The sequence below is a fragment of the Equus przewalskii genome, chromosome 7 (assembly GCF_037783145.1).
Source record: "Equus przewalskii isolate Varuska chromosome 7, EquPr2, whole genome shotgun sequence".
Classification (NCBI taxonomy): domain Eukaryota; kingdom Metazoa; phylum Chordata; class Mammalia; order Perissodactyla; family Equidae; genus Equus; species Equus przewalskii.
This window is the reverse complement of record NC_091837.1, coordinates 14,962,146-14,980,299: the sequence shown is the minus strand read 5'-3', so window position 1 is coordinate 14,980,299 and position 18,154 is coordinate 14,962,146. Positions and strand designations below refer to the sequence as shown.

The 18,154-nt window shown below is 42.8% G+C and overlaps 1 protein-coding gene across 1 annotated transcript; it reads right to left on the bottom strand.

Annotated features, from left to right (window-relative positions):
* Positions 1-730: 730 nt before the first annotated feature.
* Positions 731-17,139, bottom strand: COQ5 (coenzyme Q5, methyltransferase). The gene is made up of 7 exons (XM_008507140.2): positions 16,877-17,139; positions 13,231-13,380; positions 8,951-9,172; positions 4,064-4,170; positions 2,323-2,411; positions 1,618-1,729; positions 731-1,535 (listed from the first exon to the last, which is right to left on the bottom strand). Exons 1-7 carry the CDS (start codon positions 17,076-17,078, stop codon positions 1,434-1,436), a joined length of 984 nt encoding a protein of 327 aa, XP_008505362.1. The 5' UTR covers positions 17,079-17,139; the 3' UTR covers positions 731-1,433.
* Between the last annotated feature and the right edge of the window lie 1,015 nt (positions 17,140-18,154).

Below are 18,154 nucleotides of genomic sequence, written 5' to 3'. Positions count from 1 at the left end.
TCAAAGGCCAAATGGCTCCAGCTGGCTAAAAACAAAATGTAAGCTGAAAGTTTTTCTAAGGTTTAGCATTTTATCAGCTGTTGTTGAGACAGTTGTATATAGATGTATCTGGAAGCTTTTCAATGACAGGGCAAGATGTGAGTGAAGGTACATAAATGACCCCTACTGAGCTGGGCCAAGAGGCAGCATATATGAAGCCTTTTCAAATAGCCTTGAACTAAGTTATTGACAGTTAAACTACCAGCCAACTCACAGGTTGATTTCTGTTATTTCTTAGACCCCTCAAAAACCTTAAGCTTCATACATACTCAAAATATTTATGGCGTCATTTTAACATCAAATAGTGGACTGTATTAGGGAGACCAGCTCTGCCCAGCTCTGCCCCTGAGTATTGAGGGGGTTAGGCTAGATAAATAGTTTTCAAACTTTTTTCGCTATAAAACCTTTCTTGAGGGCCAGCCCTGTGGCCCAGTGGTTAAAGTTCCGCACGCACTGCTTTGGTGGCCCGGGTTCGCAGGTTCGGATCCTGAGTGCAGACCTACTCCACTCATCAGCCATGCCGTAGAGGCATCCCACATACAAAACAGAGGAAGACTGGCACAGATGGTAGCTTAGGGCTCATCTTCCTCAGCAAAAATGAGAAGGATTGGCAGCCCATGTTAGGGTGAATCTTCCTCACAAAAAACCCCACCTTTTATTCAAATGCAAGCTAACAAGGAAGCTCTATATATGACATGAAAGCAGAAGTTTGCACATTTATTCTTTCAACAAGGATTTGTTGAGTTGTTTTCTTCATAACAGGCACTGAGAACACAATAGTGGCTTTTGGTAGAAGAGGACTGAATGAATGATGATAAAAATGTATTTCTTTCACCTCCCTCAAGGAAAAATGACAAATGCCACACAAATTGTAAACTCATGTAGTGGTTCGGTGCATAATTCTAGTTGGGATTGTTAGCCCTCTGATTTGGGCCTTGGCTTTTGGCCCCTGACTTAGTCCTGGGCTGAAAGGTGGACTCAGGTACAGCTGGGAAGTTTTCTGATTCAAATCATCATTGGGTTCAAATGATTGATTATCCCTCTGGAAGGCAGCACCAGCAGAGAAGCTACAAAGACACTTTAAAAGTGAGCTTTAGCGCTGGTTTTACCTTAACAGCACACTGCACAGCCAAGAAAAATTAGGAGTGGAGCAAAAAATAGAGACCAAATACCTCTGGGAGAAGGCCCGAAGCAGCTCCTAAGGAAAGCTGCAATAAAGTGACAGGAATTTGTTTTTTCCACTTTGAGACTGGTGACATCAGAACATGAGTTCAAGGCACATATCCTTAAGAGGAGATGTTCTGCCGCTGGTCTCACTAGCCAGATTATCCGTCAGCTCCAGGCTTTTGACAGGATGTGACTGGTTCACGCTCAGCTCCAGGATCTTAAAAGAGTTACAGTTTGAAGCCAGAATGAATGGCCACGATGCCTGATGTTAGACTTTCATAGGTCACCTTCTGAAAACCTGCGTCTTCTATCATCTCCTTGAACTCCTCCTAAAACACAGAGAAAGATACAGCAAGGGTCACCTGCATTTCAGCTTTAGGGCCTCTGTTGTAAGCAACAGAAATTTTGTACCTGAGAGGGGAACTGTCGGATACTCTCTACAAGGTATTGGTAGGACTTCCAGTCTCCTGCGATGACCTCTCCCAGGACAGGAATGACCTGGAAGCTATACAGATCATAAAGCCTAAACAAAAAGGCAAAAGATTAATATTAGAACATGCCCCTTGATAAGAAGTAAGGGCTAAGCCTGGGGTCATAAACTCAGATGCCTGTAGGGGTCAAGCAAGTACCTGAAATGAAGTGGGCCAGGTGCAAGATGAATAGAGAGTGCTGAGGATGTGGTGACAGGTGCAGTTAGGAAGTACCGTAAAAGTGGAAGAGGGACAGCGGCTGCTCAGCACTGACTATCGCCATGTGAGAATATAAGCTCACTCAGGGTTGCCATAGATCTGATTTCTCAAGTGAAACTGGAAATCCAGATTTTTATGTAAAATTTCCTGATTTTTAAATATGGACATCTATATCAATTTCTTAAAATACCATGAGTCAAACAAAATACATATGTGGGCTGACTTAGCCTCTGGTTACTGGTTTGAGATGCTTTGGACCTAAGTGTTGTCATTCAGAACTGGCTGATCCTTGACGTGGCACTGTCCCTTGGGGACTCTGGGACTCTGAACAATGAGGTTCATACTTATAGCTTACTGGCTGTTTTCCATCCATTTTGGGAAACTCTTGGCTAGACAATGAGAATAAAGCCCTGTTAACAATGCCAACCTGGATATGAGGGGATTGTTCACTTGGCTAAACTCCAGACAGAGAAACCGTCCTCCTGGTTTCAGGACCCGGTGGGCTTCCTGGAGTGCCTGAGCAAGACAAGGAACAACAGAACACACTCCTCAGCAGACCTCACTCAATTCTGTGAGGCGACACAGCTTTAGCTTCTGTGGGCATTTAAAAAACTATCATTTCCCATAGAGCCTTGTTCACTCGCAGTTGGGAAGCACTAACAGTACAAATAACCCTGCAATATCCTAAATTTTTATTTTTTTATTTTATTTATTTTTTTTGAGGAAGATTAGCTCTGAGCTAACATCTGCTGCCGATCCTCCTCTTTTTGCTGAGGAAGACTGGCCCTGAGCTAACATCGTGCCCATCTTCCTCTACTTTATATGTGGGACGCCTACCACAGCATGGCATGCCAAGCGGTGCCACGTCCGCAACCGGGATCCGAACCGGCGAAGCCCGGGCCGCCGAAGTGGAACGTGTGAACTTAACTGCTGCACTACCGGGCTGGCCCCAGTATCCTTAATTTTTTAGGCATTCTGTTGCCCATGAAGAGAAGGCGTCTGGGAGTAATCTAAACTGATTCAGATTGGTACAACGCCTATGGTAGGCAAGTTGAGAATGACTTATTGAAATCACAATGGAGATCTTCTTTGACCCAGCAATTTTACTTCAAGGAATCTATCTTAAAGAAATGCTTCCACTGTGGAAATAACATGTATATGGGTTATTCACTACAGCACTATTTGAACAACACAAGATTAGAAACATCTTAACCGTTAAAGAGACGGGTTAAATTATGGAATATATCTATACCAATGGAATCTATGCACCTATTTAAAAAAGGAAGAGCCAGTGCTCTTTATGTACTGACGTGGAAAAATCACCAAGATATATTTTTAAGGAAAAAAAGCAATGGGAAAAATGTTTCATATGCTAATATTTGTATAAAAAAAGAAAAGAAAAACATTGAATATGCACAAAACATCTTTGCAAAGATATGCAAGAACTTGATGACTGAAGGGAGAGGAGGCACTGATGGTTGGGACACAAGGGGGGGAGGCAGACTTTCACCTTTTGTACCTTTTGAACTTTGACCCTATTCTGAATTTTTTTTTTTAATTAAAAGAAATAATAAACTGGCTACAGACACAGGACAGGTCATCAAAACCAAGCTAAAGAGCATCATAAAGAATGTTGCACCCAAAGCAGAGGAACCAGGTAACTGGAGTCTTCAAGTGCTTTGGACAGAAAGGTAAAGTAGAAATAAAGAAGCGCTGTGTCAGATTAAGAGCTGAACATTCCATTCTCCCTACAGAGGGACCATGACTCCAGCTACCTTCTGCTAAAATAGGGTTTGAGTGCGTTTTTCTGTGCTGGCCTCAGAAATGCCTCTGATCTTCTGCAAACTCCCACGGGGTCAGACGGCTTCATGAGTGAGAGGAAACAGTTGAAATGCCAGAGCAAGGCTGACAGTCTCAAAGATGTAAATGCCACCCTAAGCAACAAAGGCTTCTATGGGGATCTGCTTTGTGGTTTTGGTCTTTTTCAATTTTGTGACTAGGAAAATTGGCAGCTTAAAGGATTGAGGCACCTATGCCTCGAGCAGTCATTCTACTCAAAAGCTGGGCCCAGAGAAGCATCTCTCCTTCCTTCCTCATTCACTGTGGAGCTGCCCCAGGAGAACTAACATCCTGAGAGTCACACAAGCTGAAGATGCAGCCACTCGTACCCGATCAATGTGTGTGACATTGCGGATCCCAAAGGCAATGGTGTAAACATCAAACTTGTCATCATCAAAGGGCAGTTCTTCAGCATCTCCCAATACCCAAGCAAGTCCTGAAAGAGAAAATCAGTTCTGGTCTCAGTCTGGGTAGCAGTCTCTTCTGCATCCAGCAAATTGTCAAACATGAGGGAGGGGGTCGTGGGAACCCCTGAATTTGTAGTCAGCCAGGCAGAAGTGTGTGCAGCCTGGACACCCCATTTGCAGCTGGCTTCTGAAGTCTTGTGGCTCTGAGCCCTCAAACCTGTCGAATCTGAGGCCAACTCTGGATAGTATGAGAATTGAACTGACCTGCTGGACACCTAGTTGGCGTGGGAGAACTGGAAAACTATTTGGTGCGGGGCAAATACCACACATGTGGTATCAGAAAACATCACACGCCTGTCTTCTCCATGGGATTCCTGGCCATGGTCTTCACAGTGTCCTCCAGTCCTGAGAACTTGAAGCTGGTGTCCTTTAAGTTTAGCAGGAAGTCCTTCCCCCAAGGCTCTCAGAGTAGAACTTGCTGCATACTTAGTTATGCCTCCCTTCAAACAATTTTTATCTAAGTGTTTTGTGTAGAGCACTGTAGTTAAGGGTGGTTAAGGTCCTGGGGTGAGGCTGCCTGGATTCTAATTCCACCTGCACCATTTATTAGCTGTGTAATCTTGAATAAATGACTTTGTCTCAGTTTCCTCATCTGTAAAATGGAGTTAATACTAGTACCTACTTCAGAGGGTCATTGGAAGTATTCTGAGTACAGAATTTACCACAGTTATATTGGTTCTGTTGGAGTCACAGAGAATCCAAGTGTCTAGGCCCCAAGTGTGGTCACGAATTCAGAAAACACCCAAGGGAGCCCCCCATCAGAGTGACTCTGTCCTCTAAGGATCCTGATTCAGGTTTAACATTATTCAACTTGCAGTGAATGAGACATAAAATAGGATATAGAAGGTAGGCTCTATAGAGGAAGGTAAATGAAAATAACCTTCCTGGAAAGCAAATTAATGGTATTTAACAAGAATCTTAAACATAAACATACCCTTTGACCCAGCTATTTGGTTTTTGGGAGGAGGACATTGATGACATCATCTTAACTACTGCTTACTGAGCCCCTGAGGGCAGGGTTTGTGTTACCACTTTACATACATTATATTATCACATCCTCATACCAACTCCCCGAGACAGCTGTCATTATGACCCTCACGTTTCAGGTGAACAAACTTGAGTATCAGAAAGGTTAAAGTAGGGGCTGGCCCTGTGGCCGAGTGGTTAAGTTCCCGCACTCCCCTGTGGCAGCCCAGGGTTTCGGTGGTTCGGATCCTGGGTGCCGACGCAGCACCGCACATCAGGCCATGCTGAGGCGGCATCCCACATGCGACAACTAGAAGGACCCACAACTAAAAATGCACAACTATGTGCCGGGGGGGCTTCGGGGAGAAAAAGGAAAAATTAAGATCTTCAAAGAAAAAAAAAAAGAAAGGTTAAAGTAGCTTGCCCAAGGTCACACCGATGGATTGGAACTCAGGTAGTTTTATCCCAGAGCCTGTGTTTTTAACAGCTATGCTACCTCCTATTACAAGGTGGTTATTATTTTCTCCATTTTATAGATACGGTAACTGAGATCTAGAGAGTTTAAACACTTGTCCAAGGTTATACTGTCAGTAAAAAAATTAATGAAGGCATGCAAAAAATTTATAAATAAGGATGTCACAATGTTGTGCTATATGCAAAAATATTAGGAAAAAATGAAAGATCAATTGCTTATTGGTATGTCACATGGTTATGTGAATCATGAAATATCTATATGGGGGAATATCATAACAAATAATGATTTTTTTTTTGTTTTTTCGGTGAGGAAGATTGGCCCTGAGCTAACATTTGTGCCAATCTTCCTCTATTTTGTATGTGGGACACTGCCACAGCACGGCTTGATGAGAGGTGTGTAGGTCCTTGCAGGAGATCTGAACCTGCAAACCCTGGGCTGCTGACAGGCTGCTGACGTGGCACACAAGAACTTAACTGCTATGCCACCAGGCCAGCCCCAGGAATTTTTAAAGACGTGGAAAATCTCATGATACAATGTTAAATTAAGGCGGGATACTAAACTGTATATACAGGATGTTCTCAATTTTATAAAAGAAAATGATTCGGAAAAACATAGGAAGAAAATACATTACAATATTGAAGGGCATCTCTGGATGTTGAAATTATGGGTAACATTTACTTTCTTCTTAATACATTTCCAAAATTTTGAATTTAGAAATCCAAAATTTCTCTCAAAGCTATCACTTTTATAACCCATCAAATAATCTCTCCTTTTCTTTTTTTTTTTAAGATTTTATTTTTCCTTTTTCTCCCAAAGCCCCCTGATACATAGTTGTATATTTTTAGTTGTGGGTCCTTCTAGTTGTGGCATGTGGGATGCCACCTCAACACGGCCTGATGAGCCATGTGCCATGTCCGTGCCCAGGATTCAAACTGGTGAAACCCTGGGCCGCCGTAGCGGAGCGCATGAACTTAACCACTCAGCCATGGGGCTGGCCCCTCTTTTCTTTTTTTTTCTTTTATTAAAGATTTTATTTTTCCTTTTTCTCCCCAAAGCCCCCTGGTACATAGTTGTATATTTTTAGTTGTGGGTCCTTCTAGTTGTGGCATGTGGGATGCTGCCTCAGCATGGCTTGATGGGCGGTGCCATGTCTGCACCCAGGATCTGAACCAGCGAAACCCTGGGCCGTGGTAGCGGAGCGCGCAAACTTAACCACTCGGCCACGGGGCTGGCCCCTCAAATAATCTTTCTAAGGCTGCTGCCCTCAGAACTTCTATTTGGGGAGGAAGTGCTACACATAAAACACTAACAGTGCTATACAAAAAAAATGCCTTTACACATTAACTTTTACATTTATTAAATAATTTCTAGGATCCTCCTACTTAGTTTCAACTTTTTTTGCATAATATTTTTTGCAAAGCCATTCTTATTGGAGATTGATAAAGCAAGGAGGAAAGATAAAGAAAACTGTTCTATGCAGCTCTTAATGATTCCTGTGGAGGGGGATTTGTCTTGGCAGTTAGGAGAGCCTGAAGGGCAAGCTATGCTACGAAAGAGATGACTCCAGAAATGGAACCTTACCTATCATTTCTGTCTTCGGTCTCCATTCTTTATGGCTGAGCACCAGAGAGAAGGGAAACACGTTTTTCAGTAGGAGTAAGGAAACATAAAGCCTTTGTCTCAAAACACTAGTGACTGTCTGCCTTCTGATCAGTGTTGATGGTTAACAAAAGAGCCCTTCATCTTGGGGCCAAGTGGGCTGCAGCTCGTCTAGGCAGCTTGTTCTGGCGGTGGGAGGAGGAGGAGGAAGAAGAATTGAGCTAAAATAACCATGGACGCTCCTGGTGGGGGAAGGGGAGGAGAGAAACGCTGATGCTGACTGAGGGACTTGATCTTCTTTGTTGCATGCCACTGCCTCTCATAGCGGGTGCCTGCAGTGCTTGGCCAGCTTGGGAGAGGGCAGTGCTGTGGTCTGAAAAGTTGGGTAAAGGTGGTGCAGCTGCCAGATCACGACTTCCACTTGAAAAACTTGTGGGTGGGGGAAGTATTTCAGAATATCAAAACAAACAGAAAGCCAAATGTAAAACGTTCGTCTTTAGGCTAGGGCACCACCTGTCCATTTTGAGGTTGCAGTGGGTTCCTAGAGGCTGTTGGGAGTACTGTGGGAGAGGAGTTTGAGTACTGTTTACAGGTGTTTCTTCAACTGTATCAGTTGGGTCCTCTGAGAATCAGATGCTGAGATGGAGGTAGGAGTGCAAAAGGGTTTTTTTTTCGGGGGGGGGGGTGGGCACCTGGGAAAGATAAAAGGACGAGGAAGCAAGATGGAGTGGGGAAAGCCTTTAGACCTTGAGGCAGATCTGATAAAGCCTCAGCCTACCCAATAGGGAGCTCAGGAGCAAAGACTGCCTGTTAAAAGAGTCCTGTGTGGGAAATGTCTGGGCCCTGGTAGCCCCCCAGTGCTCAGTCATCTGCTGGGCGCTGCCAGGAAAGAGCCGGGCTCAAAGGCTGAGGCAGAGCCTGAAGGTGCTGAGAGCTGGAGGCTGTCAGCTAACGGCACTTGTTGTATGGCTGAAAGGCAAGTTCGTTCTTTAAGGGCAGGGTACCTGCTTGGCTTCCACATCAATCAGACCATCCTAGTACTGAAAGGGGAATGGAGTGGCTGAACAATAGGACGTTGGGGTCATCGAGGAATTGCTGGGAATTGAAAGCAAACCTTCTGTCTCAGGGTCCAAGAGCTGAGATCCAAAGATTCAGCTCCAATTCGGGATAGGCCATTTAAGCTGTTACTGGGGCTGGCCCTGTGGCACAGTGGTTGAATTTGGTGCGCTCTGCTTCAGTGGCCCAGGTCTGAGGGTTCGGATCCTAGGTGGACCTACACCACTTGTCAGCCATGCTGTGGTGGCGACCCACATATAAAGTAGAGGAAAACTGGCACAGATGTTAGCTCAGGGCTAGTCTTCCTCAAACAAAAAAAAGGAAGATTGGCAACAGATGTCAGCTCAGGGTGACTCTTCCTCAGCAAAAAAAACCCAAAAAACAAAAAGCTGTGTTACTTGAGTAACATACTTAACCTCTCTGGGCTTTGGTTATCCCCCTGTCACACAGGGCTGATAATCTAACCCCCTGGGTTGCTGAAATAACGTATATAACAGCACACAAACTGGACTCAGCCACACAAATTACCTTCAACTCCTGCCTGTCTCTAAGTTTTTGAAAACTAGAAAATAAAGCACTTCAACATTTTACATATTCCTTCTTATTTTATAAACACAAACATTTCCTCCACGTCTACCTTCTGTAGGACTTACCAGCTTTGTATCCTTGAGCACGGGCTTTCTGCTTTCCAATCTTTAGCATCTCCTTATTGATATCACAGACCATGACACGGGAACCACCCAAGGAATCCTCTTCATTCTGGTACTTTTTGGCAATCTCTTCCCAGGATAAATTTTGTTGGGCCCTTAGCTGCCTCTTCTGCTTTCTCTGATGCTGTGCCTGAACGTAATTAAGGAACCGGAATGCAATGTCACCTGTAGGAAGCCAACAGGAGGAAAGATGCAAACACAAACACAAAGAAAAAACCCAGCATTTCCTAAACCCAAAAGGAACACCAAAGGTATAGCGGTTGAGGATTGTATGAAAATTGAAGGGACCAGCCCAGTAGCGCAGCAGTTAAGTGCGCATGTTCCACTTCGGCGGCCTGGGGTTGGCCAGCTTGGATCCTGGGTGTGCACATGGCACCGCTTGACAAGCCATGCTGTGGTAGGCGTCCCACATATAAAGTAGAGGAAGATGGGCACGGATGTTAGCTCAGGGCCAGTCTTCCTCAGCAAAAAGAGGAGGACTGGCAGTAGTTAGCTCAGGGCTAATCTTCCTCCAATAAATAAATAAATAAATAAATAAATAAATAAAGGAGTAACTTTTTTTTAACAGCAATTTTTTTAACCTCTAAGATTCTTTAAAAAAACTTTTTAAAAAAACTGCATAAGTGGGGCTGGCCCTGTGGCCAAGTGGTTAAGTTCGCGCGCTCCGCTGCAGGCGGCCCGGGGTTTCGTTGGTTCGAATCTTGGGCGAGGACATGGCACTGCTCATCAAACCATGCTGAGGCAGCATCCCACATGCCACAACTAGAAAGGACCCACAACGAAGAATATACAACTATGTACTGGGGGGGCTTTGGGGAGAAAAAGGAAAAAAAAATAAAATCTTTAAAAAAAAACTGCATAAGTAATGCATGGACACATTCTTACTACAAAAGACTCAATGCCTAAATATATAGAACGAAACATGAAAGTTGCCTTCTCTGTCCACACCATCTCCAGACATAACAAGTGTTAAGAGCTTAGTGTGCAGCCTTCTACTCTTTCTCTAATAGTTTTTATGAAAGTCATATAAGGGTATAGTTGCCAGCAACAATTCCCTGCCCCACCACTTCCCACTGCCAGTGCAATTCCCCAGAGACCATCTTTCCCAACGATTTTAGGTGTTTCTTTTGCTTTACTTACAAATTTATAATATCTGTCCTCCCATCTCCTTATAGATACCTGTGTAACCTGGAGTAATAAACTAATCAGTATTTTATTCTTATTTCATCAACTGCAGACAGTATCTCGTTTTTTTGTTTTTTGTTTTTTTTTGAGGAAGATTAGCCCTGAGCTAACTACTGCCAATCCTCCTCTTTTTGCTGAGGAAGACCGGCCCTGAGCTAACATCCGTGCCCATCTTCCTCTACTTTCTATGTGGGATGCCTACCACAGCATGGCTTGTCAAGCAGTGCTATGTCTGCACCTGGGATCCGAACCGGCGAACCCCAGGCTGCTGAAGCGGAACATGCAAACTTAACGGCTGTGCCACTGGGCCGGCCCCCTAGACAGTATCTCTTGACTCCCTTTAACCTTCCCTCATATGTACTTTTACTCTGTCACGACTGATAACATTTTATTTCTTCTACCACTGTAATTAAGCCTTCTGTGCTTTGTTGATGGTTTGAGTCTAAAAGCTGAAAATCAAAAGTGTTCATGTTATTGTGACCAGGTAAATACTGTTTGGGCAAAGCCAGTGCTTTCCAGGATCATGTTTCCTTTCTCATAACGCTGTTTCCTTGCCTTTGTTTTTCTTACACTATTTGCAAGAAATATATCCTTAAGTTTTTCCAGTCTCTCCATCCAATTACATATTCTCCAGTCACATTTCTATATATTGAAATACATTTATATGTATTCATATGAATAACTTAAAAACATAAATGGGGACCATATTATACACATTGTTATATAACTTTTCTTTTTCTTCCCACTTAATGTATCTTTGAGACTTTTCCATCAGTATTTATAGGTTTTTCTCATTCTTATAGTTACATAATATTTCATAGAACAGGTGTATCTTTATTTAAAGCCATCTTTATTGAGGCAGAAATAGGTTATTTCCAATTTTTCACTATTACTAAAAATGATGCAGTGAGCATGTTTGTAGCTCTGTCTTTTTTTCTGTCTTTTTTAATATATAGTTACCTTTTTTTTAATGAAGACCGACACCTGAACTAACAACCGTTGCCAGTCTTTTTTTTTTTTCCTGCTTTTTCTCCCCAAATCCCCCCAGTACACAGTTGGGTATTTTAGTTATGGGTCCTTCTACTTGTGTCATGTGGGACGCCACCTCAGCGTGACCTGACAAGTGGTGCCATGTCCGCGCCCAGGATATGAACCAGCGAAACCCTCGGCCGCCAAAGCAGAGCACAAGAACTTAACCACACAGCCATGGGGCTGGCCCCTAGAGTTACATTTTATTTTATTTTATTTTATTTTTTATTTTAGTTTTTGAGGAAGATTAGCCCTGAGCTAATATCTGCCGCCAATCCTCCTCTTTTTGCTGAGGAAGACTGGCCCTGAGCTAACATCCGTGCCCATCTTCCTCTTAGAGTTACCTTTTAATTACAATTTCTAAATGGGCAGTTGCCAGCATGCGGTAATGCTGCTGGTTATGGTATATCAGAGATGTAGGCAGCTCTGACTGAAACCCTTCTGTAGCTATATATTAGTGCAATATATTTATTTATTTATTTATTATTTATTTATTTATTTATTGCTGAGAAAGATCCATCCCGAGCTAACATCTGTGCCAATCTTCCTCTATTTTTTAGTTTGTGGGCCACCAGCACAGCATGGCTGCTAACAGAGCAGTGTACGTCTGTGCCAAAGAACTGAACCTGGGCTGCTGAAGCAGAGCACGCTGAACTTAACTGCTAGGCCACTGGGGCTGGCCGTGTGCAAGATTTTTTTAAAACTAGATATCTAGAACTGTAACTGTGGGATCCCAGTCTATAAACATTTTGCATTTTGATAGTTTCTGCTAAATTGTCCTCCAGTGGGCAAAGTGTCTTATTGCTTTCTGAGCCTCCACTGGGGAGAGGACCACACCAACAAAGCCACACATAAAATGTTTCAAAAGTGAAAATTATTCTACTACAATTTATTATTACACATTATTCTATTATATAGATCATCACATCATTACATTATGTTATACATTGTTCCAATGTAATTTAACATGAACATTAACCATGTAATGACGTCACCACGGTGCATTTTTTAAGCCCATGATATTTTTCTCTCCAAATGCCTAGTGTGCACCAAGTAACACAGGACCAAGCATAAACACTTGAGCTTTTGATATCTGATTTGATAGTGGATTTGGGAGAAAAGGCTGCTTAGAAAGCTTATATAATAAAAGGCACCCCCTCAAAGAAAGAGGAAAAGTGGGTTAAAGGTTAAACAGAAGGTAAAACAGTTATTAAGAATGTAAAATGCCACTGAAGTGAAAAACCGGTCTTTTGGGGCCGGCCCTGTGGCCAAAGGGTTAAGTTCGCACCCTCTGCTTCAGCGGCCCAGGGTTTCGCCGGTTTGGATCCTGGGCACAGACATGGCACCACTCGTCAGACCATGCTGACATGGCGTCCCACACAGCACAACCAGAGGGACTCACAACTAGAACATACAACTATGTATTGGGGGCTCTGAGGAGAAGGAAAAGAAAATAATAAGACTGGCGGGAGATGATAGCTCAGGTGCCAATTTAAAAAAAAACAACAAAAAAAGCTGGTCTTTTTACTTTGTAATCCTGTGCATTTTAGAAAAGTGAAGGTTTGGGGCCGGCCCGGTGACACAGCGGTTAAGTTTGCACGTTCTGCTTCTCGGTGGCCCGGGGTTCGTTGGTTCGGATCCCAGGTGCAGACATGGCACCACTTGGTATGCCATGCTGTGGTAGGTGTTCCACATATAAAGTAGAGGAAGATGGGCACGGATGTTAGCTCAGGGCCAGTCTTCCTCAGCAAAAAGAGGAGGATTGGCCGTAGTTAGCTCAGGGCTAATCTTCCTCAAAAGAAAAAAGAAAAGTAAAGGCATAAAGCTGATATTCTGTGCTTTTGATTGACATTCAGTTAAAAAGAAAAGAGAAACTTTTCTTAGCAGTGTACTGATTTTCAATCAGCATCTTCATCTTAACAGTAGATGAGCAAGCTCATTCCAGTAAGAGACACTAATTTCTGTACAAGGTGCTCGATGGTTCCCGATGGTACTAAACTGGACATTACCTGTGCCTCCAGCAACATCCAGCAGCTGGGTCCCAGGAAATGGGTGCATCTTCCCGAGCAGCAAATCCTTCCAAACACGATGGATACCAAGACTCATCATATCATTCATCACATCGTACTTCTTGGCCACACTTTCAAACACCTGATAGACTGACATGGGGGAAATACAACATGATTGTGCTATTAACAAGATTAACTTGGAAAAGTCCTAAATGAAAGAGGAGGAAGCTTTTTTTCCCCTGAAATTGCCTGTCTTTGCAAGGCGAAGCCAAGCTATAATGCCTGATACCCAAATCTGTGTTTAACATTACCTTTTTTTAAAAAAGCTTAAGTTACTTCATGTAGGAAATAAACCTCTTTTCTCCTGTCTTAGTTATCTTTATCTAAGACCACTACCTCATAATAATGCCATCTACATACTTGGTACTAAATAGGTTTCTGCTGCTTAGAGGGTGGGGGTGGTAGTGGGATTATATAGTGGTTATTATAATTAGAGACAACAAAATCCATTAAAAAGACACATGACTAACGGGTGGGAGGACCTCAGCTCATCTCTGCCTGCATCACTGAGAAAAACCTCAGGTGCAATCTGGTGGGCAGATGGATGACAAGATGTGAATCAGAGCCAAGTCACACTGCAGAGGGTCCTCATGAATCTTCTCCATAGGATCAAGGCAGAATGTGGAATCTGGGCTAGCTGGAGAGAGAGGGAATTTACCATCCAAGACACTTCAAACAGAGGCTTCTTTGAATGTCCTTGCAACTCAGTTTCTCTAACCATAAGATGAGAAAATCAGTGCCAGCCCCCTACCTCCCCACCATAAGACTGACTTAGGTAATGAAGGGGAGATGCTTTAAGTTCCTCAGATGAAATGTGCTGCATAGATCCAAAACACCACTGTCGTGTGCTGAATCAGCAGACTATAGAGCTCTTCCTTTAACGCAGTCTTGACTATCTATTCTCAACCCTGCGATCTCTAAGCTTGCTTTTTTCTTTTGAATATCTTTTGGGTATTGAGGGACACTAAGGCTCAACCCACTGAGTATAAACACTCCTAGCTTTGCATGGTTCCGATACGCATCAATTTCATTTACTGTGGTTTAGTTAAATAACATCAGTCTCCCAGCAACACCATTCAGATACAATGGTATATTAACTGTGAGTAATTGCATAAAGCACAAACTTCACTAGCAGTTCTTTGGTCCACAAATCACTATGTAAACAACAGATATGCATCATGATCAGTAACCAGTCACATCGCTTCTTGTAGTTGGCAGGTCACTATACATCAGTTATTCAGTTCACACACAGACAGCAAAGCAGGCAGTTGTGTTACCTCCTTATCTCTCAGTTGTAAACCCACGCAGCACTTTACAAAACTGGATAACTGAAAGAGGAAACCGGCCAACGGAAATGACAGTGTAGCAAAGGAATGAAAAGTGATAATGTTGGAAGTGAAATTTGAATAGAACGTCAATGGAGTTAGAGAAACAGCTGACGGTGAGAATGTTGATCCTGCTGCCACTGGGGAGACTCCAGATTTGCAGCCACAAGGACTTCGTGAAGATGAACTTATGGACATAAATGAGGATGTGGTTGTGACAAAAAGGTTGAAGATGTCCCAGAGGAAATGAGGCCAACAAAGAATTTCACATTAAAGCAATTCTTGGAGATATTTCACAGACATTCAAAGTGAAAGGATAAAATCCTAGAAGCCAACAGAAACTTAGAAAGGAGTATGGCAATTTGCCAAGGTGTGGAGAAGATGCTCACTCTTAGCACTACCAGAAGGAGCTGCAACTAGAATATACAACTACGTACTGGGAGGCTGTGGGGAGAAGAAGGAAAAAAAGATGCTCACCCTATTGTAAATTATATGATGAGAAGGTAGCAAACAGTGTTCAAACTATTAGTAAATTTTTTACAAAGGAATAAAACAACTTAATTTCCAATGTTTCTAATTTTTTAACTAGGATTTTAATTAAAAATTTAAACTTCAATTTAAACATTCTAATTACACTAATTAAAATTAAACCTAATTTTAAATTACAGTGTGCTAAATACATATTCACTTTACTACTTTTTTCATTTCCCTATACATTTCTAACTACAGCAAGGAGTTTTCAATGTTTGATAATTTTTAAAGGTCATGGAACAATTGTAATTTTTCCTATTGATTATTAAAATCATTGTGCATAATTTCAGCTTGTGTGGTCATTTTTATAGTCCTGCACCACTGTGCAAAGGGAAGACTGCTTATACTTCGATCGTGAATCCCAGCCTGGAAGCCATATTTAGCTCAGGGTGTAACTCCTTCCCTACCCATCGTCGTGTGAAATGTTGTTTATGCCTTGTAAAGCACAATACAGAGGTTAGGCATTATCATTATTTTGGAAGCAACCCATCTGGATTCAAATCCTAGCTCTGCTACTTATTAGCAGAATCTCAGGCAAGTGATTAATATCTCTTTTTCAACAGTTTCTTCATCTGTAAAATCTGGCTAATAGTTCCCACCTCATAGGGTCCTATTTATAAAAATTAATGTAAAGTATTTTAAAAGGTTTCAGGCCCTCAATAAGTGTTTACTATCTTTTACTTGGCTCTACTTATTTCACTCCACAAGCAGTTATCAAGCTTCTAATGTACATCAGGGACTGAAGATATAGACACAAATGAGCTATTGTCCTAATCCTAGCTTGCTGGGGATTCACAGTCCACTGAAATAAATGTTAATTTAAACTCAATATTCAAGGAATTACAGCAGAGCTATGTATTTAGTAAGGTTGAGGTGAGAGGTAATACAAAGCAGTAGTCTTCCTTTTCCTCTTAGATGGGAAATTTTATTGTGGCTCTTCCTCTTGTTTCCTGGGTGACCATAGGCCAAGTGAAGGAACCTCTTAGAGCCTCACCTCATCCATCTGTAAAATGGGCATGATATCTTACCCGTTGTAAACGGTACAGTCGGAATTTTAAAATAGTTCTTTTCCTTTCCCATGCCTGTGGCACAGTGCTGGACACAAAGAAACTGCTCAACAATATCTAACATTTACTGAGTAACTAGGAAGTGCCAGGTATTGTTCAAAAAGCTTTAATGTATGAAGTAATCTAATGCTCATAAGAACTCTAAGAGAAAGGTTACTATTATTCCTACTTGTAATATTTGGCAGCTGAGGCACAGAGAAGATAATTTCCTTCTTCCTTTCTATAAAAAATGGCCTGTCCTTTCGTCAAGAGGTGAAGAATGTGCGCTCTGTAGTCAGACTAAACTGGGTCGGAATACTGGTTCCGCCACTTACTCGCTATGTTAAACCGGGCAAGTTCTTGCTTAACCTTCAAATCTCAATTTCCTCATGTACGACATGGGGATAATACCCACCAACAGGAAGTTGAAATGAGAACTGGAAATAATGTCTGCACGGTGCCTGGCTCATCATAAACGCCCAATTGATGGGATTTAGTGATAATTACTCTGCTTAAAAGAGGCGGGGCTAAGCTCTGCAGGGTCAGGCTGGGGGTACGTGGAGGTCAGGACTGCACAGGCTATGGCATCGGAGCTAACAGGAGGTGAAATCAATCCTTAGTTGGGCAGAAGAAACTAGATCGTAGACGGTCAGATCCCTCCATCCGCCCTCTCGCCCCTTTCACCTTTGCCCCCCTTCTCCTCCTCCGACACAGTCTCAAACCCGAAGTGCGTTTCCGTTGCCCGCTTCTCTTCGGACAAGTGCCGCGCACCTAGCGGGCCCCCGGGCCAGGAGCTACGAAACCCGGGGAGCCTGCAGCACCACATCACCCGCGACCACCCATGACCGCAGTAGCTCCATAGAACGCAGCTCCCGGAGGCCGCCATCTTGGCAGTCGGGAGACAGCGGCGGACAGTACGTCCCGTTGCATCATTAGACGCCCGACGGCAGCCGGTCGGAGACATTATTAGTTGAACGCGTCCTGAACTCTGATGTTACGGAGCTATGCGTAGTCTGGGATTCAGAGGCTGTTTAGTCTTTGAGTACTACCCGAAATCCCTTCTTCTCTTTCTTCTGAAATTGCATATAGAATTCACTAGGAATGAGCTGACCTTAGGGAGAGACTCCAATCACCTCTCAGCGGCCAGGTCTCTGAATCTTGCCAACCAATTAGTACAAGTACTAACTCGCAAGATATCGAGTAACTCTTTTGTTCTGGTACAGAAGAGGGAAACCGAGGTACGGTGTGGTTGCAAGGTAAAGATTACAGGGGCAGTTCTCGCAAACCTGGGTGTGTATAATAATCACCTGGTTTTTAAAATGCAGATTCCTGGCTCCACATGCCAGAGATTTTGAATCAGTAAATCTGGTATGGGTACTGGGAATCTTCATTTGAACCAGCTTCCCTGGTGATTCTGATGCAAGGAATTCACAGACCATTCTTGAGAAACATACGCTAGACTACTCTAAAAAATAAACATAGGAAATACTGTTCTTTGGTCTTTCCATTTTGTGAACCTAGGAAGTTCATAAATGAGAAGGAAAACTCTGGTATCTATTTAGCAAGTCAAACCAATCACCACTCACTCTCCCTCTCCTGCTGTCACGAAGCTACATTTCTTGTTCCAACTGGCATAGCATGGGTGTTTTACTTCAACCCCAGATTTTCCTGTTCTTTTTTTTGTGGAAAGGGTAACGTAGACCATCTTGCACAAAAAAGGATGGAGGTGGTAAGTTTTGCTTGGATTTATGTGTGTTTCTGCTTTGATTCTCTTTAAATGTATGTTTTCCGTAAATATTTCACAAAGAGAAAGCGCCAAGGACCCTAAGAAACTATTTTGAAAATGAAAAATCTCTTCCTGGCTTAGTGTAGCCTGACAGATGGACACCTACCATTCTCTTTTGAAAGAACTGCAGTGGGATTTCTCTCTTTTATTTTTAACAGTGATAGAAGGAAGGAATG

Excerpts from the sequence above, each read along its gene's own strand:
- COQ5 (XM_008507140.2), bottom strand. The coding sequence starts at position 17,078 with ATGGCGGCCTCCGGGAGCTGCGTTCTATGGAGCTACTGCGGTCATGGG. Across the intron at positions 13,381-16,876 it reads GGAGGAGAAGGGGGGCAAAG|TCTATCAGGTGTTTGAAAGT; the intron begins GTGAAAGGGGCG and ends CCCCCATGTCAG. Across the intron at positions 2,412-4,063 it reads ATGTCACACACATTGATCGG|GCACTCCAGGAAGCCCACCG; the intron begins GTACGAGTGGCT and ends TGTCTTGCTCAG.